Raw genomic sequence first — 23,111 nt, forward strand, 5'->3', positions numbered from 1 at the left:
AGAAACTAACCCGCATCTTTGACTGTTTGACTTCATGTTCTTTATTCCTACCTCTCACCTCACACACTCAGAGCCGTTAAGTGCAGTGCAGTGAGTAGCAGTGAATGGTTCCGTGACCGGACAGCGTCGTCTGTGAGGGAGCGTCGGCAGGTTTACTCTATCTTGTGTCTCAGACTGCGCTTGTCAAAGCTAATCATTAATTCCCAGCTCTGTGTTTCCAGGCACCTCGACAACCATTCCCTGTGGGAGGGCAAAACATTTGCAGTGCGCTGTTTCAAAATCATTATGTACTCCATTCAGGTACACACCCCTTTCTCACTAGCCTGATATCACGGGGGAGGCAAGTAAGATATCTGTACTGGTGGTTTACGCGCGATCATGAGTCCACTTGCTCTTATGTCTTCTCTTATGAACATGGTATGAATACGTTTCGCTGTGTCATGTCAGTTTAAGGATAAAATGATAACGGGACCTGGTTGTTATATGTGTCATTAATAAGGAAAAGAGATAAACATAGTCCAGAAGTCCAGTCCCTCTGTGCTTGTGTTAGACCTGCTCAGTGTTTATTTATAACAGGTAACGTGTGTGTGTAGCTTTATGACGTCGTAATAATCCACTGAATTCCGCCCGGTTAGTCTCAGCACTCACACCTGGTGATTCAGCAGCTGCTGGGCCATTTGGACGCCAACAGCAAAAACTCGGCCTCGGTGCGTGCTGGGATAGTGGAGGTCATCTCAGAGGCGGCGGTCATAGAGGCCAGTGGCTCAATAGGTGTGTGTGTGTGTGTGTGTGTGTGTGTGTGTGTGTGTGTGTGTGTGTGTGTGTGTGTGACGACACCTGTTTGGCACCTGATTCCTAAAATAAATTCTTAAAATAAGGAGGATGAAAAGCCTGAGACAGTGGGCTGAGCAGATTTACATACTATTCTGGTCTTCAAACCTCCCTGCTTTGTTTCTGCTTATACGAAACAAAACAAAACAAAAATTACGCTTGTGTTTGATGTATTTATTGCATAATTTGCTTTGAGCTGAAACTCTCTCAGAGCACTCAAATTTTTTTGCTTAGATCTTTTACTACAACGGCTACTACTCATAGTAATACTACTACTACTACTACTACTACTACTAATAATAATAATAATAAAGATGATGATAATAAGAAGAAGAAGGATCATCATCCTCATCACTACCATCCTCACGTTTGGGTTGCCAGGTCCTACAGTGCTGGAGGTGTTTAACACCCTCCTCAAACAGCTGAGACTGAGTGTGGACTACGAGGTCAGCGGCTCCTATGACACCTACGGCTCAAAGACGGTCAAAGTGCACGAGGAGAGACAGCTCCAGGAGTCTGTCATACAGACTATAGGTGAGTAGTCAGTGTCAGAGAGACCTGCAACATGTACATACAATACCTGTGTATGTATCTGTCTAAATCTGGAATATTCTCTGACCCCTGTACTTCCTGCCCTCCTGTTTGTTTGTCTGCAGGGTCATTCGCCAACACTCTGCCCACGTATCAGAGGTCAGAGGTCATGCTCTTTATCATGGGCAAGATCCCTGTGCTAGGCATGTATCCTGTCCTGGGACCTGCCAACACGGGGTGAGACACACACACACACACACGCACGCACACATACACACACACACACACACACACACACACATACACGAGCAACGCACGCACGCACACATATATACACACACACGCACACATACTTACCCACAGAGTCTCTCTCTATCTACAACTCACACACACACACACGCACACACACACACACACTCACACACACACATACTTACCCACAGAGTCTCTCTCTATCTACAACTCACACACACACACGCACGCACGCATGCACACACGCACACACATACTTACCTACACAGTCTCTCTCTATCTATATCTCACACACACACACACACACACACACAAAGACACACACTCACTCTCTCTCTCCCACAAACACTCTGATGCCTATTCTAAATCTTTCAGATTTGAGGGAAGTCGAATGATTCAGATTATGCTGTTGAAATCACTACTGCAGGTAAAAAACTTTATTTAAATCTTCATTTCAAATGTGTGTCCGGTCATGAACATGGCCTACAATACCAGAGACACCTAAGGTACATGTCGGATTACCTGGCCTTCTGAGTTTCCTAAATGTACCATCACACCCCCTCCCTCTCCCTCCATCCCTCTCCCTCTCTCCCTCAGGTGACGGTGGGTTTTCAGACCACTAACATGCTGACGGCTCTCCCCACCTCCTTCCTGGACCCCCTGCTCTCCTTCACGCTGATGGAGGACGCCGAGATCCGTCTCCTGGTGCTCCACATTCTCATCAGCCTCATCGACCGTCATGACAACCAGCTTAAGTTCACCCCCATCAGGTAAGAGAGGGGCAAAGGTCACTTAAAGCAGACGCTCATCCTTATTGATCAAAGGTCCATTTTGACAGCTGCCTCCTCCTTGCGTTTAAATTATCGCAACATTTTTATAAATGTGATATCGCAGTAGAGGAAAACGTAATAGTTTTTTTTTTTAATTAAATTTTTTAAAAAGTATTTCAAAACTGTAATGTAGTAAAAGACGCTGCTTTTTCTTGTCTTCAGTAAGAACTGATAAGAAAAGTTTAACATCACACAGAAAGCCTCTCACATGTCAATGCCTTTTTTTGTATTTAAAAAATTGTTTGTTTGGGAATATGCTATAAACACAGCCATGTATTAAAGGCACAATAGGCCACTGTAGTGTTAAAAGCATTTTAGGACAGAAAATCGCAGAAATACTTTTGGCAAAAATTGTAAAAATGAAACCATATTGGATCCCATCAGAAAGAGTTAAGGATGATAATGAACACATACATGTCGTCTGGGCTGAATGTCCCCCGTTAAACTCTCTTTACATCCCCATGTCCGTCAGTCATTCACTAATCTATGAGCATCTTATTTCATACGTAATTAATCAAATGATCATACAAATGGTATTTCAATACTCATTTCAGTGCCAATATAAATGAACTCGTTCTTTGGAACGGCTAATCTGGCATTTTGTACTTCACACTAGTAATCTGTAGCAGTGGTTTTAATCCTGAGATGACCCGCAGTGACCTTTAGGAAGTGTCATGTTGCAGGGATCCAGTTTGGGGCACATGATTAGGATGTGACACGGATAACAATGATCATTAAAGCCTTTTCATCCCCCCTTTTCTCTGAATTTACAGAATCATAACAGACATCGGGGCTCTGAAGCTGAAAGTGGACAAGTGTTCTCGACAGGACAATCTCTTCATGAAGAAGGTGCTCACTTTTGACCTTTTAATCTTTTAAGACACGTCGTGTTGAAAAGAAAGCCGGGTCATTTCGCTAAGGTCATTATGGATAAACACCCCCCCCACCCACCCTTTCTCTGACAGCACTCCCAGAGGCTGTATCGCCACATCTTCCTGGCCAGTAAAGAGGAGAACGGCACCAGTCAACACTTTGAGTCTCTCTACGTGCTCCTGGGCCTGATCTCTGTGGAGCTGGCCACCGAGGACGTGGTGGTAGACCTCATTCGCCTGGCGCTGGCCCTGCAGGTACGCTCACCCCTTCATCTTTCTCCTCTTCCTCTTTCTGTTTTCTCAGCCGGTGCTACAGCCGACTGCCGCCTCGTAATCTTCCAAATGTAACTTTATTTTTTATCCTTCTCGTAACAAAGCCCCCTGGTGTATTGAATGACTGAATCAGTACAGCACAGTACAACATAGTACAACTCATTAACATTCTGTACCACATAACTAGTGCCTCTGTTCTATTATTGCATCATCTTTTTTTTCAGGATCTGGCGTTGACTAATGAGGAGACATTTCCTGTATTTAACCGATGTGCTCTCCACGCCCTCTCGGCTGCGTATTTGAATCTGATCAGCCAGCTGACGACTGTGCCAACCTTCTGCCAACACGTCCATGAGGTCAGTGTACCAGACCAGCAGTGCATTTGTGTGTCTGCCACGCGGGTAAATGATTTTAACGCCCATGGAGCCACGGTGTGTGCAGACGTCTGCTGTAGACAAACACACTTGACTGATATAACCAGGGCCTTGATAAGCTTCTCAATGTCAAGATCAGATATGTTGGATTAGGGTTGGACAAAAAAGTCCCTCTAAATTACCACAACCACTGACTACTGCTGTAGAGCAATAAAGAGGTCAAAAACTTTTTAAAAGAGGCTAGAACACTAGAAAACTTTTAAAAAGAGTTTAGAACTGCAGACAAGTTCTTAAAAAAGTTTGGAATGGTGGAAAAGTTTTTTAAAGAATTTAAAACAGTAGAAAAAATTTTAAAAGAGTTCAGAATGGTAGAAAAGTTTTCAAAAGCATTTGAAAGATCAGCCTGAGTTTGAGTGGAGAATCTGATAATCTGGTAGTACGATGATACGTTTTTTTGCCTTTTTCTTTTTTGCTCAGAAATTCCACAAATATATTTTACTTACTTTGTATTCAAAGTCCAATGCCTGTCTTTTTCGTCCAATTCAAAGTTCCGAGACAACATTAAAACAATGTTCTGTTTCCTGCAAATGTTATAGACAATAATGTTTCAGCCTGCAGCTAAATCTGAAATGTGTGCACAAAACCATATCATTGAATTTTTATTTCTTTACTTTCTTTTCCGTTTTGTTTTTTTTTTCTAGGTAATTGAGGCGAGACAGAAGGAACTCCCATTCCTACTCCCAGAGGATGTTTTCACGGATGACCCCAGGTCAACTTACTTCTCTAATACACTTTTTAAATTCACCGTATACATTTCTTAGGCTCATGTCTCAGTGGCATATTGACTTTAATGGATCTTCTATTCTTCCATCTGCACCACTTGCTTTGAGGTCTGATAGTAGTGTCTTTTGACCATCTCAGCAACCAGCAGAACATTTTACCGGTGCTCTCTGTAAACCGCTAGCGTCTGCTTTTTTTTGTTGAACTCTTTCCCAAATGACACTCGAGTCTATCAAACAGTTACATGAAAGAAGTCCCTCGTACAGAATAGCTCTCTCTCTCTCTTGCTTTGAAGTAAGTTTGGTTTTGCGTTTGAAGGCTCAGAATGCTGTTTCTCTCTGAGTCGCTCTTTAAGAGCGCATTCTGTTTGCAGCGCAGAGTGGAGTACTGAGCGTTGATAGACTCTGGGGTGTGCTAGCGCCGACACAGATTTCCATTAGAGCTCTCATCAAACATGCAGGAGACTTTTAGCAGACGCACTTCCTGCCTCCCCAGAGATGCAGAAAAAGAGAGAGAGAGGGAGAGAGAGAGAGAGACAGGAGGCCAGAGAGGTGTCTCTCCGCTCACCATCATCCCGTCTCTTTCCCAGACTTCCGGAGAAACTGGAGAAGGTGGAGGGAGAGGTTCTTTTCCTTCAGGCCAAAATCGCAGAGACACTGGGAGGCAGTGGATACAACACAGAGAGACTGGCCACACCCTACATCCCACAACTGACAGGTCTTTTCCCCTCACTGTCTAAACTTCACACATGACCCGGCTGTCTCTGTTTTACGTCTCAGCCTCAGAGACCACTAAATAAGCGCGATGTGTTTACATGTATTTATTTCAACGGGTATCATATCCAGGCTAACACATCTGCTTACTTGTGTTGTCAGATTTTTTGATGTATTATTATTTATGTTTACATGCTAAAGCAGAGTGAGACAATGACAGGGTAACATTCTATCGCAGCCATAAACCTCAGATTTACGCAGTGTACATATTTGTTTTAGTTTTCACATTGTTTTAACAGAAGCACACAGTTCACCATTTTTCTTACTAAATCTTATTTTCCTTACATTCATTATGATAATGGAAATAACAATTGCCAGCATGTATACTCAGATAACAAGGCCATGCCTGTTAATATGAAAATGTTCTAAGACCTTATGACAACTTAATAATGAATTATTCATGTATTCCTTAGCCAAAATAACAGGCCATGTCTCACGTCTCCACAGATGAAGACAGGCTGTCGAAGAGGAAGAGCATCGGAGACACAATCTCTCTGCAGTTAGAGATGGAATCCAGACACAGTCCGGAGAGAGAACAGGTAACAAGGCCAGAGAGCCGACCCGCCGACCCTCACAATAAACCCTTCCTTAATCTCAGGTTGAACGCTGCGGTTGTAACTGATTGTGATCGTAAAGGATCCGGTCACGGTTGATCATTATTCTGTGTTGTAGAGGAGGTCTCCTGCTGAGCAGATCACCTTTGAAACCCTGAAGCAAGCGATTGGTAAGTTATTCCTCTTGCATGGGTGACGTTTGTGAGGTTCAGGAGACTGATCTGTTTAAGATGTCCACAGATATTAGTTTGCAATACCACACTGACCAATAAATTTGTTACAACCACAATACCAACGTTATGAAAGTATCTCTGCACGTGTATAGAAGTTTATGACAAAGACCGTTTATATTTAATACCAGTGGATAACACGTTAGTATGATATTCATAGCATGCACTGTGATTTAAACACACGTTGTCCTCTCCTGTGTTCTAAGTGGACAGCGCGAGTCTGGAGGAGCAGGAGAGAGAACGCAGGCGACAGGTGGTGGAGAGGTTTCAGACCGCTCCGTTTGAGGAGATCGCAGCCCACTGCGGAGCCAGAGTGAGTAGCGCGCTCCATCTCGTCGTCATGAGGGAGAAATTTCCCCTTACCGTCAGTTACGCGATACGGCACGTGGCGATGCCGATGGTGAAGACCATAGAGACGGACTATGATCATTAACGACGCTGACGCGTTTCTCTTTTCTCTTCGTAGGCGTCGTTACTGCAGAGCAAACTCAAGCAAATCTTTGAGATCACAATACGGTCAGTATTGCCGACTCCACGCGGGCAGAACCGTTCTGGGCTGCCGTATACCACAGACCTGTCCAGATATCATTTCAGTGAATGCGAACACTCAGAAAAAGAAAGAAATTTAAAAAGGGAGGTTTGTGTACTTTAGTGCAGGGATCTCTGGATTCAATGTCTTTTCAATAAACTGCCAATGGGGAAAACGACAGAGAAAGCAAGAGGTCTTTTCAACCTAAAATAAAAAAAAATCCTTGATAGAGGTTAGTTAGGAGGTTAGTTAGGCACTACACAGGGAGTGGTTTTATCTTCATGTTTTAAGTGTTTAAGTCTCTGTGATGGAAATGCCATTAAAATTAGGGCTTTGTAAGGGAAGAGATTTTTCAAGAGTGTCTGTTTTTCTTGGGTTTTTTTCTAAGTCCTTGCTTTTTCAACCCCTCTTCACTGACAATACACAAACGTTCACTGATAGAGATTTGTGATGTAAAGAGGGGTAACAGGTTGGAGGTATGTGCTGTGAATAATGTGAGTGTCTCTGAGTGTCAAACTGATGCTTCTCTGCCTTGCTCCCCCCCACCCCCCCCAGACCTCCTCCAAGTCCCTCTGGCTCCATTGGTCAAACACAGGGACGCTCTGTGCCCGTCTACGAGATGAAGTTTCCAGACCTGTGTGTCTACTGAAGGCCCAGACGGCTAAACCATAGCCAGTCACAAAGTCCTACATCATCATCATCATCGTCATGGCTACCACGATGATTTACTTCAAAAGAATTCTATGACTTGAATCAGATATATATTTTTAACACAAGCGAAAGACAGATCATTTTTTGCATGCCATATGATTTCTCATACTAGCATGAAAAACATTGTTTTGAGAAAAGAGCTATCTTTAATGATTAAGTTCACATCAGGAAACATCAAGGTAGAACACTGACAGGAACTAAAGTTGGTTAACGTTGCCAAGCACTGCACTAAAGCGAGAGTAAGTGAGTATTTCCAAATCTGACATCATTAAGAATGTATCCAAAAACAATTAGGGTGAGGTTTGACATCAACAACTGTACAATGACAGTTTGGAACAGACACAAAAGAGAAAAAACAAAGCATGAGGAGTTAATAAACACACATACCCACACAGATTGCCTAGAATGTGCTAGAATCTTGGAACTGTGCTAGCGTTTGCTTCCGACTCACTGTAAGAGGACTGAGTGTAATCAGATCATCAGAGACAAGTGATTGGTTACACGACAGTGTCTCTGTCTGAGCTGCAATGAGAGAGTTTTGCTTTTTTTTTTTTGTATCTTCTGTATGTGTACACACTGCCTATGGAAAGAAGTAAAAGCTATCAACTAATGTTAGTTTGCATACAGTTATTCTGAAAGAAACATTTGACTGCCTTAAAGGGAAACTGAAGAGCTGAGTGTGCTGTAGACTGGTTGAAAGGCATTATTTCTATTTTTGTTATGATATATATGTTTATGGATTTATTTATCTTTCTTTTATTTTGAGGGGGCAACCGAGGATCAACTTAACAACATGAGGTACTGGGTAATGTCCCTGTAGTGTACCAGTCTTCTTAATGTGTCAGGATAACGTCCACAGTGGTGTATTCGTGTCTTTTTAAATGCGTGAGTTCAGAGTAATGTTCATCGTAGTGTAACAGTCGGGTAATGTCTTTTTACTGACAATGTGCATTTTACGCTAACGTCCACCCTAGTGTACCGGTTGACTCATATCGTTTTAAGCATGACTGTGTCCGTGAGGTGATTCTATGCTGCAATAATTTTGTACTTGAAAAGCAATAATCAGTGTTGATGAATCTGTTCCGTATGAACTGTGTTTTTGCAAAGAACGAAACAAAGACTGACAGTTTACCCGTACCGTCCGTTTATGATAGAGAACGTTTTCATTTTAACGTGTGACGCTGACAACGAAAATGTCTTCAAACGAAGTGCGTACCATTTCCTACTGAGAGAAACGTCGTCCCTTGAGACTCTGTCAAGGGCCTTTTTACACGACACGTTAAAACTACAAGAGATTTTACACAGATGTGGGCTTGATATCGGGATAAGGGGAAACTGGAGATGAACGTGAATGTTTTTCTTTTGCCTCTCGTTATTAGTGTCGTCGATAATCCGTGTAATTCACGTAAACAATGCCTGATTAGTGATGTTTAGTGTGATTCCTTTGGGTTGACATGGTCTTTTGGCCTACTTTCTGACATCTTTAACTCTCTCCTAAGTGTATGGGAACTGTTAAGAGATTTCGTCGTCTCGTTTTAACCACTGGGTGTCAAGGTGGATTGTGTACCCGTTTGTGTCTGTTGGCTATGTTGCCTCCCAATGACACCTTCTGTTTTCCTGTTGTATCATTTCTCCTTCTCACATTTTGATATTGTGTTGAATGTAGTTTTTGTAGAAGGATAATGTTGTTTTTTATAATTGCAGATAATTCAGCCATGCTTTGATTTTAAAACACAATGTGATCACATTGTTATGATGATTGTAAAAGCAAATTAAGATTATTTTGAATGTCCAGTGTTGAAAATGTGAGATTGGTCCTAAATGTTATTGTTCAGCTGTAAAGGTCTTTTAATTTGTTTTCTTTGCACTTGGTTGGCGTATTGAATGCTAGCAGATACAGACACTGCTTGATGTAGTTTGCCTTTACCTAGTGGCTGCATGTCTTTGTCTCTGACGGAAAACAAAGCAGTTTAAAAAAAAAAAAAAATTTCCATGTCTGCTCATACCCTGTGACTTACAGACCCAAACTGTGCACTTTAAATGTGAAAAGTTATGTTGTGTGGAGACGCTCATTCCCAGAGTACAAGCGCACTCTGCGTGTGTGATGCAGATGTTTGATAAAACTGTGTTCTGTATGTTTTCTCTCTCTCTCTCTCACTCTCTCTCTCTTCATAATGTAAATTCTGTGATTAAAATAAATGGAAATGCAAATGTCAATGATGACAAATTAGGGAAAAAAATAAATAAATAAAATAAATCAAAAAATGAAAACTGTGTGTGCTTTTCAAATTTATTGAGAGAGACATATGAGAAAAAAAGAAAAGACAGTTATTTTTGACTGTTGGTAAGTGCAGATTTAGGTAAGTTGTGTTTATCAGTAACGTTCTTCTCAGAAATGATTCTCGCTGGTCCTTTTCTGCTTGCAATAAAATAATTTTATGTTTAACATTTGAATAATGTACAATATATTACATTTCAATAAATTATTTAAAAATACCTTTCTTCCCTCCATAACCCAGCATTTAACCAGTCGCAGCATCTGTATGTACAACTCTCAGAATTTATTGTCGATTATAGTGTTCATTGTAGAGCTGTTGACCTATAACAAAATGCTACTTGTCAACAAAGCCCCTTCATCTGTTTTCAAAATTAGGAGGTGGGGAGGGGAGGGGGGGGGGGTGTTAATTACATTATCTGGGTAAAGTAAAGAAATCTCAAGTTTTTTTCCTGACCTGCTTGGCATCCCTCTCTCTCTTTCTCTCTCCCTCTTTCTCTCTCTCTCCCTCTCTCTCTCTCTCTCTCTCTCTCTCTCTCTCTCTCTCTCTCTCTTCTCTCTCTCTCGACACTTCCTTCACTGGTCTTTCTTTTGGTGTCCGTCTTTGTTAATGACGTTTTTGAAGAGCGTGAGGAGGGGTTTTTGGCTACGCTCGTCCCAGGACTTCATGAAGCCCCCGTAGCGTTTGCTGGCGGGGGGTCCGCTCCAGCGAAAGTGGTTCATCTTGTAGGAGCCGTCTTTCTTCTCCTGGAGGCTGAACTCTCTCTCCTCCAGAGGGTAGTCTGCGTCGTTGGTCAGCTCGCGTCTCATCTCCGTGGGGAAAACCTCGGCGGACTCCTCCTCCACCCCGTTGGTGTAGACTTTCACAGGCCGGCGTTTGCGGCCCACTGGCTTGCCCCAGCGAAAGTGCTCCATGGAGTAGGAGCGCTTGTCTTCGTGCCGGGGTCCGGACTCCTTTCCCTCTCCTGTTGCCACCTCCCCCTCTGCGGCCGGGGACAGGGAAATCGGCGGGAGGGCGGCGGGGGCGTTTTGGCCGTCGCCTGCGGGGGGCTGAAGGTGGACGTCCCCAGGGAGAATGGGGGATTCTGCCGTGAGATCAGTCCTGCAGAGCTGGATACATTCCTGCAGAATGCAACGCCAGACACACTTACAGACAAAATATGGCTACACCCTGACTCCACACAGATCAAAACATACATGCAAAATATACTTTCAAATCTATTTTCTACATATAACCTCTTTTCAAATAGGTACTTTGTGATCAAATAACAGTGTATTTTTATTTTTCTTACTGCTGTTAGGGAGCTCTTAATGTTTTCAAAGATTCGACTAAACAGAGAGCTCCTTGTGCTACACCAATTTCACAGTTTGGCATCTTAACAGTAATCACTTCTCCTTTCTCTTTTTCAAAATTTTTTTTTTACATATGTAGGTATGTATTAACTTGGAAAACTCATATAAGCATGACGTTGTCATTGTTCTCAACTGCCAGACCTAAGTACACATTTTGTAAGTAGATAATTAGAATATATATTTTTTTTCCATTACAACACTGTCAGCTCATGCCCTGAGAGAGAGACTCTCAGAGCCCATTGGACTATCGTCACTGCTGTACTGAGAATAAGGAATACATCATCTGGAACACACGCTCACCAGAATGTTATCTTCAGAGTTGAGATCTCTGCAGCGGATGTTGTCCCAGCACTGACCTCCGACCTCTACGCTGCCCATGAACAACACGGCTAAAATGCTCAACCAGCCCAGAGAGGGCATCCTCCTTTCATTTACCATCACTGTGAGAGAGAGACAGAGAGAGAGAGAGAGACAGAGACAGAGAGAGACAGAGACAGAGACAGAGAGAGACAGAGACAAAGGCAGGGGGGTGAAATACGATGACAGTCTTTCACAATCTCAACACCGTTTAGCATCATCCATCCTTACAAGCATTGAGAAAACACACAAATATCTAAATATGACCATCTCTCCTGAACAAGAAAACAATAGTTTTTCCAACTTTGTAAGAGCGAAGACAGTGGTTTGATCAAAGAACACTCCCACAACAAGTAAAAGATGATCAAATGAAATGACAAAGAAAATTACTGAAAGAAAGACCTGGATATTTGTTGACAGTTATCAAACACAAACACGTCTAAAAAGGAAACAAAGGGTTTTTTTTTTTTTTTTTTTTTTAAAAATAGTTCAAAACGGATGAGCAGCTCTGGTCTTTCAGTAAATCTGAATTCATCCGCCTGTTCTGAGCGCCACACCTGCGTTGTCTTCTGGCGTTTTCCTCTTCTTCTCGCTCACTGGTTTGGGTGACTGTGCGTCTCTCTGATGCCCAGACCTGGTCGTGTGTGTGACTCTGTGTCTCTCTGATGCCTAAACCTGGCCGCTGCTCCCCTTTTTATAGCCGTACCTGAGTGCAGACCTTTCAAGGCCAGCCTAGGGCAGGAAATTTCCTTTCATGTTTTTTCGGAGACGAGAGGAGGCGCATGCGAGGAAAACGGAGCGTGCATCAGACTTAATGACGACCACCCCGTTTTTCTTTTTCAGCCGTGAGCTTTGAAAGGCCACCGACTGACGAGAGGAGGATTATCGAGTGTTTGTGAGTTGTCAGATGAGGACGTTTCTTTCCTGCCGCTAAGGGCACGGATCTCAACTTACACGACTCCAATAATTAAAGCTTTAAAAATCACATCGAATCAATTATAGAGTTTGTTTGTGTTTGCTGAGAGGCTCCACAGGTGTTAATGCCTGGATTGTAAAAGGGGGTGAGAGATGACGTGGTGGGGGGGTGAGGGGTTGGGGGTTGGGGGGGGGGGGGGTGGTTAATGTCTGGAAAGGAAACACGAGTAAGCACTCGAGGTTTCATGGCGATGTTTTCGAGAAAATGTTGCAACCCGTTTCAGAACCTCTGTTCGGAGTCCACTGAAAATGAACATTTAAAGCAGCGGTTTTTAAGGGCCTATTATGCACTGAAGTTGAACAGAGATAAGCCACGAGAGCAAAAGATATTCATAGGTCACATTCTGTGAAACATCCTGAGTATAGAAAATAATAAAAGATTTTTTTTAATAAAATAAAAAAAAAGAGGTTCTTTAAGAGTTCACCCAATTTACGTTTTCATTTTGGGAATGAAGTCGAATCAACAGTAATTGGATTTTCAAGCACAAGGACTGTTTTTCTGTCCTACAAGCATTCACAGTCAGAACCATAATTAGATTAGAGATATGTCTAATTATAGTATAATATTGCATGGAAAAATATATTCAAAAGAAAAGCCTTTAGACATTTAGCTCTCAGAGAGACAGAGACAGAGTTTGATATTACATCATTGACAATGCTCATATACACGACATACTCTATTGTATGCTATAATGCATAATGTGTAATTTAATACCATTAATAAACTCTATAGCACACGTCTTAAAATATGCGGCTTTATGTCCACATCAACTGAAAAAAATGAAGCTACTTAGAGTCTGGGATTTAGAACATCTTTGGACATTGTCTCATTCAGCAACCTTATCATATTTCATTACCACCTTTCAAGCTGAGAAAGAAAGAAAGAAAGAAAGAAAAAAATCTCTTTCTTAAGACATGTATTTAACCGTGCTATTCACAAACAGTTGGGAAACTAATTAAAACTGTACAAGTTTTTCTCCATGAGTCCGATGTCACTTTTTTCCCCCATAGATACCAGCGAGTGGCTGATGACGAGGTTGAGTGTCTGCTTATTTCTGGGATTGAACCAGTGGTGCGTTGGTTGTTTACGTTGAAAGGCATCGCATCCTGTTCTACAGAAACATCATTACTCACAGACTCATGACCTTGACATCTCTCACATTTCTGTTCCTGGTCTGTGTCTCAGAGGTAAACACAACACACTCTGAGTGCACACGACTGAGAGCAAAAGCTTTTAAAACAGGGATGGGCAGAGCGCTTAGCAGGTTGAGATGAGATGAGATGAGATGAGATGATCAGAGACCCAAAGTTTGAAAAAGGAAAAAAAAAAAAGAAAGAAAAAAGCTCCAAACAAGGTTATTCACATGGAAATGTGAGTGTGATGTCAAAGTACCCAAAAGTAATGTCATAACTGTAAATATATTATTAAAATAGAAAAGGATAAAAGAACTCTGCGTCAGCATCTGTTTTGCTATCAGAGAAGAGCACAGAACAGGCTCCCACCTGTGACCATCCACACCCTATTCCTCAAACAAACCCTACATCACCTGTTGGTTCCAAAACCGTGATCCGTAGAACATGTATTAAGGGGGAGGGAAAAAAAAAAAAAAAAAAGGATGTAATGATAAGGCAATGTTTCCATGATTCTGAAATCTGTGTTGTCAGTGCAAAGGGAAAAATGGCCAACACTATAAAGTCTTACATTCACATATATATGTGTATATATATATATATATATATATATATATATATATATATATATATATATTTTTTTTTTTTTTTTTTTTTTTTTACATATAGACCTTACATCTGCCATGCAGAGAAGTAAGGTGAGGTTAGTAGTCATGATGTCAGAGAGAGAGATTTGAAAAAGATGAGGTGTATTTCTGATGGTGTGCAGTGTGTCAGAACATTTGATAGACAGGTTCCATCATTTTGGATCTAGGTGTGAGGATTCAGTTGCTGCCATAGGACGTATAGTTTAATCAAAGGCTGGATCTAGTCAAGTACGGTTCCACTGGCCACTCCGAAGGCCAATGATGAGCCTGATGCTGACGGAAAGAGGCAGCCAGTGGAGGGAGACAAAAAGTAAATGCTACAGTATAAACAGTGTTGTCTTACAGTCCAACGTCTTCTGGTATAAACGTCAGAATGCATTGTGTCCCAGTCTTTCGGCCTCAAAGACACGTGTAAATCCAATTTCAAAAGATGCTCCAAGGAAAGACTGCTGATTTGCGCAGAAACGTAAAATGATAATAATAATAATAATAATAATAAAAAAGTAACAGCTATATTTACTAGTTGGGGCAACAGCACTTCCTGCGGCACATCCACTGCTGCTGTAATCCTATTAGTGAGGATTATGAGGATAAGATGTCTGTGCAGGCATGGGACCAGCACCCTGCACCATAGTGTTATTCTCCAGAGAGAAAGAGAGAGAGAGGAGGAGAGAGAGAAAGAGAGAGAGAGGGAGAGAGAGAGAGAGAGAGAGAGAGAGAGGGAGACGCACACCCTCTTCGCTACCTCTTCACTTTCTAATGAGGAGATTTCACTATATGGGGAAAGGTAAACTTTACTTTCTGCTATGAGTAATCAATTTGTGCATGGTTTCTTATGGTTTGTCTAAGCTATCTGTGCACCTGCATATTAAATATCTGATGCTGAACTAGAACCACCCTCCCCACCCCCCCTTCCCTGGTTTAAGGCTACTAATGTGTCTGTAAAGTGATACAGGTTAGTTGACAGCACAAGGTGTTTGTCATGGAACTCTGCATTAGCGAAACGCATGACTGCGCTCATGCAAAGTGTCGCGTTTACAGATGTAAATTGCTTGGAGGGAAAATTAGGTACGCTCCGGTGATCAGAGAATGGGTTACTTATGCGTTCAGCATGCGTTAACTTTCTGACACTGCAGTGACTGAGAACAGAATATTATCACCCATGATAATGTTCCTCGGTGCTGACTTACCGCGTAGACCCCATTTAGCGTGTCACTGTTGTTTTCAGGCTGGCAGAAATGCGCCCAGACTAACGGCTTTAGTGAATCAGTGCCTCCACCGTCGGACAAATGCGTTTAAAAGCTTGGGAAAACAAATCTGGACTGAATCTCTCCTCAGTGCATGCACCGTACGTTGCTCATGTCGAGAATCCACTAAAGCATTAGAATATTCTCATTATCTGCCTGTAGTGTGTTCTCTTCTAGGCTGCAGGTCATCATTATGAGATGAAATTCACTGCCAAACTGGTACATTTTTAAAATCAAGGCAGAGGCTTGCAATTAAACCCCAGAAATTCAAAAACAGGCCACTATGTTGTCCTTTGATTAGACTAGACATGTAGCGCTTGATGATTTTATTGTATAACTCTACACTTATTTTCATTTATCTGATATGAAAACTTCACTCTTCTTCTCTGTGATCATGTCAATGCCTCAAATCCATCATAGGTTTAAACATGTTTCTGAGTTTAGTTTACACTGATTATGTTTACATTGTTTATGTTGATTTTACTGGAAATAACCAACACAGGGCAGGTGCCTGTAAGTGAGGATGTGGACTGTGGCCCTTTGATCATGTCTGTAAGAGGCTGAGCTGACAGGGCAGGGTATGTCATTGTACAGAGATGGTGATGGTTAGACAGTAGTGCAGGAGACAACTTTAAACTTTGTAAACTTTAAAGTATCATAGCACACATGTGGCTGAATTAGTTAGCTACCCTGTATTAGAGGCTAAAGTATTAGTTACTTTACACACACACATGCACGCATGCACACTTTCATTGTAGCCACTCAAATGGCATGTTACTCTCCTGTGGAATTCTATACTTGTGCATTCTTATTATGTGATTATCAGTGGGTTTTTTCACTTTAAACCATTTTTAGATATTTTGGGATTACCATCATGATGATATGTCTTGTTTTCTCCAATTCTACAGGGTCCTCTGTAAAGTTACACCACGATATAATATGGATTTACGCATCATATGGATAATCCAAGAAAAATGTCTGTTTTTGAGGGAGCATTGTGTGTCAAGGCAAACTTAACACAAACTTTTTCTTCTTAATTTATCTTTCAGCAGGATCCCGTGGGACGCTGAAAATGATATGGACTTGATCCTGGTCTTTCGGAGCCGCGCTCTGGCTCAAACACTGGACTGACTCGTTTCATTCGCTCGAGCCTTTGCCTTCTGGTGTATATCTTTGACGAGAACATCGTCTCTAGGGAGTAAAAAATGAGGCTTTCGGTGGTGGGCTGTCCTGCATTGCTGGCGGTGTGGGGAGTCTGGCTGGTGGTTGGGGATAACGGTACGGATTCTCGCGAGGTGACAGATACGTACCGTATTAGCAGCGGCCTCATGCAGTGTGGCGAGTACAGCAACGAGGTTATGCCAAACGGTCAGTGTCGTCTCATGGCGACTTTGCCTCAACTGGAAGAGCAGCGGTGTCCGGACATGTTCCGCTGCACAGACGAAGTGTCCTACTGGCTGCATGAGAATGAGGAGCGTAAGCAGCAGATGCAAGACCTGAAGGAGACTATCTCCGAACTTCAGGAAGAACTTCGCAGTCACCGGCATCGCATCAAAGTGTTGGAGCTGCAGGTAAACACGAGGAGCGTATGGTTCTTTGGTGAAAGTGTATTTATTTATTTATTTGGCCTGTGGAGTGGAAGAGGCACTCTACAAAAGAGGATTTCTAAATAAACCAGATTATCTCAGCCAAACGCCAAAACTGTTCAACAGGAGAACCGCTCAAGAACGTTCTAATTGGACAGTCTTGACCGTTTGGCTTAAGTTATCCAGCTAACTCAAGAATGCTCCTGCGTGCAAAACCCATTAGGAAGGAGTCACAATAAAATAGACGTATATCAGATATCTAGCCAAACTGTTCCTGAAAGCAGTCATTAAAAATCATCAGTAAAGCCAAAGCTCATTAAGAGTTACAGTTAATTATACTAGATATGGACACAGGGCCTTAGCCTAGAATTAGGACCCAACTTTGGATACGTACAAAGAATCAGTGCATGCTCATTGTCAAAGGGGAAATCTTTTTGAAATGTTGCAAAATTACCACAAATAATTAAAAGTTAAAAACAACAACAAAAAAAAAAAACATTTTACTTCCTGTAGAACCATTTATTTACTTTGCAGGAGATATTCCATCAAGTGAGACTACATCAGCAATTGAACAAATTTAATCAAAATTCTTACACATTTTAACATAATATGAGATAATGTTCAAAAACACAACAGAACACATGTACTAAAATCTATAAGAGGAATTTCTCACAGTTTCTCCCTTTTATAAGCGGCAGTCTTGACTTTTGACAGCGTGTTTACTATTCCTCTTCGACAAACAGGCAAATCTGGTTTGTAATCCGTTTGGGGGGGGGGGGGGGGCTTTGTTGTGCTTTTTCGAGGTGTGGTTGTCAGTTCTAGTGCCACATCCACATCAGTAATCAGATAACTGGCAACAGCTAGGAGAAGGCTCAGGGCAGGTGTGGCTGGCCTAGGTACAGCACAACTGTCAAACCAGACCCACCCCCCATGTGTGTATCTACATACAGCCGTCCACTCAGATCTACCGTTACACTTAGATGTAAAAAGAATTTTGACAGGAGAAAGAGTTTAACAGATATTCACAGAATACACTGGAGCACCTCCTCAGCCGGTGCCTCTGGCTTCCAGGAGCAGCTAAGGGGAACTCCCTGTTAATGCCACCTTAACCCTAGACAATAACTGGATTAGTCCTGAAACCTGACGCTTAGCCTAGCCATACGCAACCTTTCCGAAAGGTCTTCCATCCGTCCCGCGGACGTTACGGCGGAAACTCCGTCCTACACGTTTTTTAGGCTACAGTTGCTGACTCTGCTCCCTTCGATACTGAACACGGTATGGCAGGCTGAACACAGTAAGCATGTAAGAGCTGACCCGGCTGCGCGTTGAGCCGAAGCGCCTAGCACTGAACACATGTTGAGGATATTGGAGGGGTCAGGAAGATCAGAGGCTTCAGCGTGAGGTCTGGCAGCATTTTTCCTGTTAGCTATATCCTCAAATAACTCTCCTTCCCCTTCCCCCACCCCGCCCAGTCCCCAAGCCTTTCGTTCACCACCAAATACTACATCTGCAAAGCAAAATTCATCTTCGAAACATTACTTCTATGTATATAGCGATATTTACATTACGTTTTTACCGAGGGATTCTGTGTGCTGTGATGTCATTTTTTTTTTTTTTATTTTGAGCCTTCGCCGCTTTACGAGGCGATAAGAAATCAGTAATAGGGCAGCATGTGGCATGTGTTATTTGATTAGGAGATTTTCTGTTCTTGTTCTAATTGGACTTTGCGTAATGAAGATGCTGTCAAAGCTTCTATTAGATTAAAGACTCTGTAGGGAGGGCTGATCAACATCAGTGTACAGTGATTTTCAGACGGGTGTCTACATTTACGTCGAACACACACGCTGACAAATCAAATCAAACCCCTTAAATCAGTCTGGGATGCTTGGGATGTGTAAGCCCATGAAAAAACGTAACCCAAACATAATCAAACTCGTATTTGTTTAACGTTGGAGGAGAACGCACAGAATCGAGTTTATGCACAACTCTATCTTACCAAAAAAAAAAAAAAAAACAGGTAGAAGGTAGAAACAGTTACGGAAATAAAGACCTCCCAGGGCATGAGCTATGAATTATAATAATCATTATTGTTCATTTTTCATGTACACCATGTCAGTGCAGCCATTGTGACTCCCAGAACATTTGACCACTGTGTTTATGATTCGTTCAAAATATTTTGGCTAATTGAGATGCATTTAAAATATCTATCTATCTATTTATCTATCTATCTATCTATCTATCTATCTATCTATCTGTCTGTCTGTCTGTTTATCTGTCTGTCTGTCATATGTTTGTAGAGTCTTATGTTTTGTGTGTCATCATATTGTGTTTGATGGAAGTTTAAAAGGGTGCTGCTGTCATTCTCTCTGCTTTATCTGAAAGCTCAATATGTTGCTATAGCAGTTTTGATACAGAACTAGTTCAAGTGTGAATTTGAATGACTGGGGCCTGTCCCAAACAACGCCTTCACCTTGAGTCCTTTTCTGCTGAAGTTAGCCGGAGTTAGCTGATTTAAAAACAGACAGAGAGCAAGGTCACAAGGTAAACAAGTGCTGCAGAGAATTGGGTCAGGCCCAAGTCATTCAAATTCTTCAAATAATTATTTGACTCAGATTTTTGAAAGAGTTTTAGTGAGCGTCTCTAAACGTGTGAAACATCTGCGTTCTCTTCTCTCAGACCGCGGAAAAAAACAACCTTAACCAATCTTTGGAGCAACGCTTTCGCGCCTTGCAGCAGATCTACGAAGATGCGAACACGCAGTTACACATCCACGGCTCGCTTATCTACGACATGCAGACGCAGCTCCGCAACCTCTCGAGTACGGTGGAGCGCGTCCGCCGTAACCCGGGCTGCATGATCAACATCGTCCGCACCAGCCCGCTCATCAGCGCCCAGGAAACCCTGCATCCAGGTCCGTCTGATGTTTGATTCATTCGCCATACGTATAACATGACGGAGCGGTGTGTAAATGCAATAGTTTGGGCCGTGTTGGATCGCGTGTCTGGTTCAGACCTTAACTGATACCAGTGAGGTTAAATGGGGCAAGCTTGTTTCCTGTGGCAACATCATAAACATGCTGAAACTGTTACAGAAATAAAAAAAAATATGGTCTGCCATATCAAAGTTGGTAAACTCTTCTCTCTTATCTCATGCTGCCACACTGAGGCCTAGACTTTGTATTTCATAGCCTTTCTTATGCTGAGGGACATAGAATCTCACAGGTTTGGTTTGTGCTGGCCAAAATAATCAGCTGATCAGCCGTTTGTTTATTTTAATTATTTATATTTTCTATGGAAAGATCATCTTTCGTCCAGTCCATCTGGGAAATCAGGAAATCAACTCGTAATTATCTTTAAACACACAACTTCATTATTTCTTTGTTTTCTGAGTTTCCCTGAGGATTCAATCATGTCTTAATTCCACGCAAAGCTTCCCTCCTGTAGGTAGGCTTATATTATGTAAGACACGCTCAATAGCGCAGTCAGCATTCCCGGGATTACTGCATCCCGGCAGGGCGAACCCTAATTCAGGGGTCACGTCTCAATAAAGCATTATCCTCCAGAAATTTACAGTGTATTACAGCCAAACACGTTACAAACGCTTAGCGATTTAATCTCATTTAAACAGTGCGGTTGGTAGTTTTGGAAGACTTCATGTCTTCAAACACACTCTGACTTGACTTGTCTTTTATCTCCGCAGAGGTGCAGCATATTAGAAACTGTCCCATCGACTGTGCCTCCCTGTACTATAACGGAGTGCGCAGGTCAGGGGTTTTCACCATCGTACCGTCTCTGGGGTCCACGCCCGTCGATGTCTACTGCGACATGGAGACCGACGGTACTACATATTTTTTCTTTCTGCCAAATGTGGTTTTAATCACTGCCATTTAAAAACAAAATAAAAATTCTAACAAATGTCATCTCTGCTTTCACATATTTCCTCAAGTGCTCAAAAAAATGTGTCCTGCGTTTATTAAATATTGATCCTTGGTTTAGAACTCGGTTATCATTTGACATGTCGTATTTCAGCAACGCTCAGACATTTTTGCTTAAATGAGAAGCAAAGTGTCATTTTGCTCAAGTAGGTTAAAATGTGCCCTTGCAAAACCAGTGCTGTTGTAGATAGTTATCCGCACTGATCATATGGCTCTGTATGAAGACTGTGTATGAAGACTCTATATGAAAACTGTGCCCTCTGATCAGGTGGGGGCTGGACGATGATTCAGCGTCGTCAGGACGGTAAAGTCAACTTTAACCGTAAGTGGGCGGAGTACAGAGACGGCTTCGGTGACCTGCACGGAGAATTCTGGCTTGGCAACGACCACATCCATGAAATCTCCAATCAGGGAGAGTACACCCTCCGCATAGACCTGGAGGACTGGAACGGCAAACATAAACACGCACTCTATGAGAGTTTCAGGTGAACAGTCACTCAAAGTAGCATGTTCAGGTTCACGGTCAATACAGCTACACATTCACTGACAGCTAATAAACTGAGAGCAGTTTGCCTTTCAAAGATAACTGTTACAAACAAAACAACAAAACAATAATAAGTTTGGGTTACATCTTGGACTTGTGGTATAGTCAAATTGCGCCCTGTTTATTTGGACCCTGGAAATCTCATCATTGTCACTGTGATCATTTTTTAGCAGGTAGTCTGTTTTTTTTTTTTTTCTTTTTTTTCTTTTTGGAGATATTTTAAAGCAGCTAATCCATAATCCCGAAAGAGAACAACAGATGCGTGATGCATGTGCGACATGTGGATTTTATTGGGCAGGATTGAGAATGAGGAGAACCATTACAGGCTCCACGTGTCGGGATTCAGCGGCACCGTGGAGGACTCCTTCAGCTGGTACCACGACAAACACAGCTTCAGCACCCCAGACACCGGCGACATCTGTGCCGAGATCTCCCACGGCGGCTGGTGGTACCACCAGTGTTTCTACGCCCATCTGAACGGGGTTTATTATAAGGTACGAGGTTAAGATATCAGGAGACGTGTGCCCGGTCTGTTCATAACTACGGGACGGAATCACATGAGACAGAGGTGAACTGATCATAGACAGAGCACTACAGAAAAACTAGCGCCCCAACACCACCCCCTGTGCCTCCTGTTTGATGTCTGGAGGACTCGGGGGGGGGGGGGTAACTCAGGTGGACTCCAAGCCAAAGATTGCCATTGGTGTATGTTACTAGTCCACTACATAGAGAGGTAGGTTCACAACGAAGGGTTCGCTTCAGCACTGTTGCATCACAGACTGTGATGTAAACATCACTGAAACGATGACAAATGAAATTAATTTAGGTCACGCCTTCGAGTGGACGCTTGAGGAAAATTATGGAGTTCAGCTGACAAAAAAAGGTTGGGAACCCCTGGATCAGAGGTTAAAAGAGATTATGTCTCAAAAGGTGAACTCTTGAAATCCATGTTATGCTTTATCAGTGATTTTATTGGTCAGTTGTGTGACGTGTGTAAGAAAAGGACAGCTAACTATCGAGAAAAAGGGGGTGACATTGAGTTAGAAATCCAATAAGTCACCACTGTAAACAGAGGATTGGGTTTGTAGGCTATCATTGGTCCATTTGTTTGGGTTCTCATGCCATTATAACAATGTGATAGTGTAACTGTCCTATATGCATCTTGGCCACCAGGGGGGGCGTTACTCTGCCAAGGGAAAGAACCTTCTGGGCCCCGACGGCATAGTGTGGTATTCATGGAAAGACTCGGATTACTACTCACTGAAGAAGGTGAGCATGATGATTCGCCCACGGACTTACAGGCCCCGCCCCTCTCCGTGACAACGGAGCCTGCCCCGAGGAGCTATTATGACATCATCGCAGAGGACACAGCCTGTGTGTATGTGCATGAAAGCAGGTAGAATTTTACACCTGGGTAACAGGAGTCTCTTAGCTGCTAACTCAAGCTGTACTGGTTGACTACTTTTAGCAGATGGGTCTACATTAGTAGAGTGGTTTGAACTTAATGAGGATCAATTCAGAT

The 23,111-nt window shown here is 42.4% G+C and overlaps 3 protein-coding genes across 3 annotated transcripts in view; 2 read left to right on the plus strand and 1 right to left on the minus strand.

Moving 5' to 3' along the window:
• efr3ba (EFR3 homolog Ba (S. cerevisiae)) overlaps positions 1–7,478 on the plus strand; it is a 20,336-nt gene extending 12,858 nt beyond the window's left edge. The window contains exons 8-23 of the mRNA XM_030776080.1: positions 222–300; positions 636–771; positions 1,213–1,365; positions 1,488–1,599; positions 1,990–2,041; positions 2,212–2,384; positions 3,218–3,293; positions 3,410–3,571; positions 3,814–3,945; positions 4,665–4,732; positions 5,333–5,460; positions 5,964–6,055; positions 6,189–6,240; positions 6,507–6,613; positions 6,767–6,816; positions 7,385–7,478. Coding sequence (XP_030631940.1) covers positions 222–300; positions 636–771; positions 1,213–1,365; positions 1,488–1,599; positions 1,990–2,041; positions 2,212–2,384; positions 3,218–3,293; positions 3,410–3,571; positions 3,814–3,945; positions 4,665–4,732; positions 5,333–5,460; positions 5,964–6,055; positions 6,189–6,240; positions 6,507–6,613; positions 6,767–6,816; positions 7,385–7,478 — 1,666 coding nt within the window. The remainder of the gene's footprint in view (positions 1–221; positions 301–635; positions 772–1,212; positions 1,366–1,487; positions 1,600–1,989; positions 2,042–2,211; positions 2,385–3,217; positions 3,294–3,409; positions 3,572–3,813; positions 3,946–4,664; positions 4,733–5,332; positions 5,461–5,963; positions 6,056–6,188; positions 6,241–6,506; positions 6,614–6,766; positions 6,817–7,384) is intronic.
• A 2,913-nt stretch (positions 7,479–10,391) lies between these two features.
• On the minus strand, positions 10,392–11,606 carry pomca (proopiomelanocortin a). The gene is made up of 2 exons (XM_030783986.1): positions 11,469–11,606; positions 10,392–10,937 (listed from the first exon to the last, which is right to left on the minus strand). The coding sequence occupies exons 1-2, from the start codon at positions 11,604–11,606 to the stop codon at positions 10,392–10,394; spliced, it is 684 nt and encodes a 227-aa protein (XP_030639846.1).
• Positions 11,607–16,730: 5,124 nt separating this feature from the next.
• LOC115820443 (angiopoietin-related protein 7) lies at positions 16,731–22,909 on the plus strand. The gene is made up of 6 exons (XM_030784034.1): positions 16,731–17,096; positions 19,788–20,022; positions 20,811–20,948; positions 21,314–21,530; positions 21,888–22,083; positions 22,763–22,909. The coding sequence occupies exons 1-6, from the start codon at positions 16,731–16,733 to the stop codon at positions 22,907–22,909; spliced, it is 1,299 nt and encodes a 432-aa protein (XP_030639894.1).
• Positions 22,910–23,111: the final 202 nt, after the last annotated feature.

Source organism: Chanos chanos, chromosome 1 (genome assembly GCF_902362185.1).
Source record: "Chanos chanos chromosome 1, fChaCha1.1, whole genome shotgun sequence".
NCBI classification, from domain to species: domain Eukaryota; kingdom Metazoa; phylum Chordata; class Actinopteri; order Gonorynchiformes; family Chanidae; genus Chanos; species Chanos chanos.

Coding starts and splice junctions, on each gene's coding strand:
- pomca (XM_030783986.1), bottom strand. CDS start 11,606: ATGGTAAATGAAAGGAGGATGCCCTCTCTGGGCTGGTTGAGCATTTTA. Junction 10,938..11,468: donor ACTCTGAAGATAACATTCTG/GTGAGCGTGTGT, acceptor TGCATTCTGCAG/GAATGTATCCAGCTCTGCAG.
- LOC115820443 (XM_030784034.1), top strand. CDS start 16,731: ATGAGGCTTTCGGTGGTGGGCTGTCCTGCATTGCTGGCGGTGTGGGGA. Junction 20,023..20,810: donor CCAGGAAACCCTGCATCCAG/GTCCGTCTGATG, acceptor TTATCTCCGCAG/AGGTGCAGCATATTAGAAAC. Junction 22,084..22,762: donor TGAACGGGGTTTATTATAAG/GTACGAGGTTAA, acceptor CTTGGCCACCAG/GGGGGGCGTTACTCTGCCAA.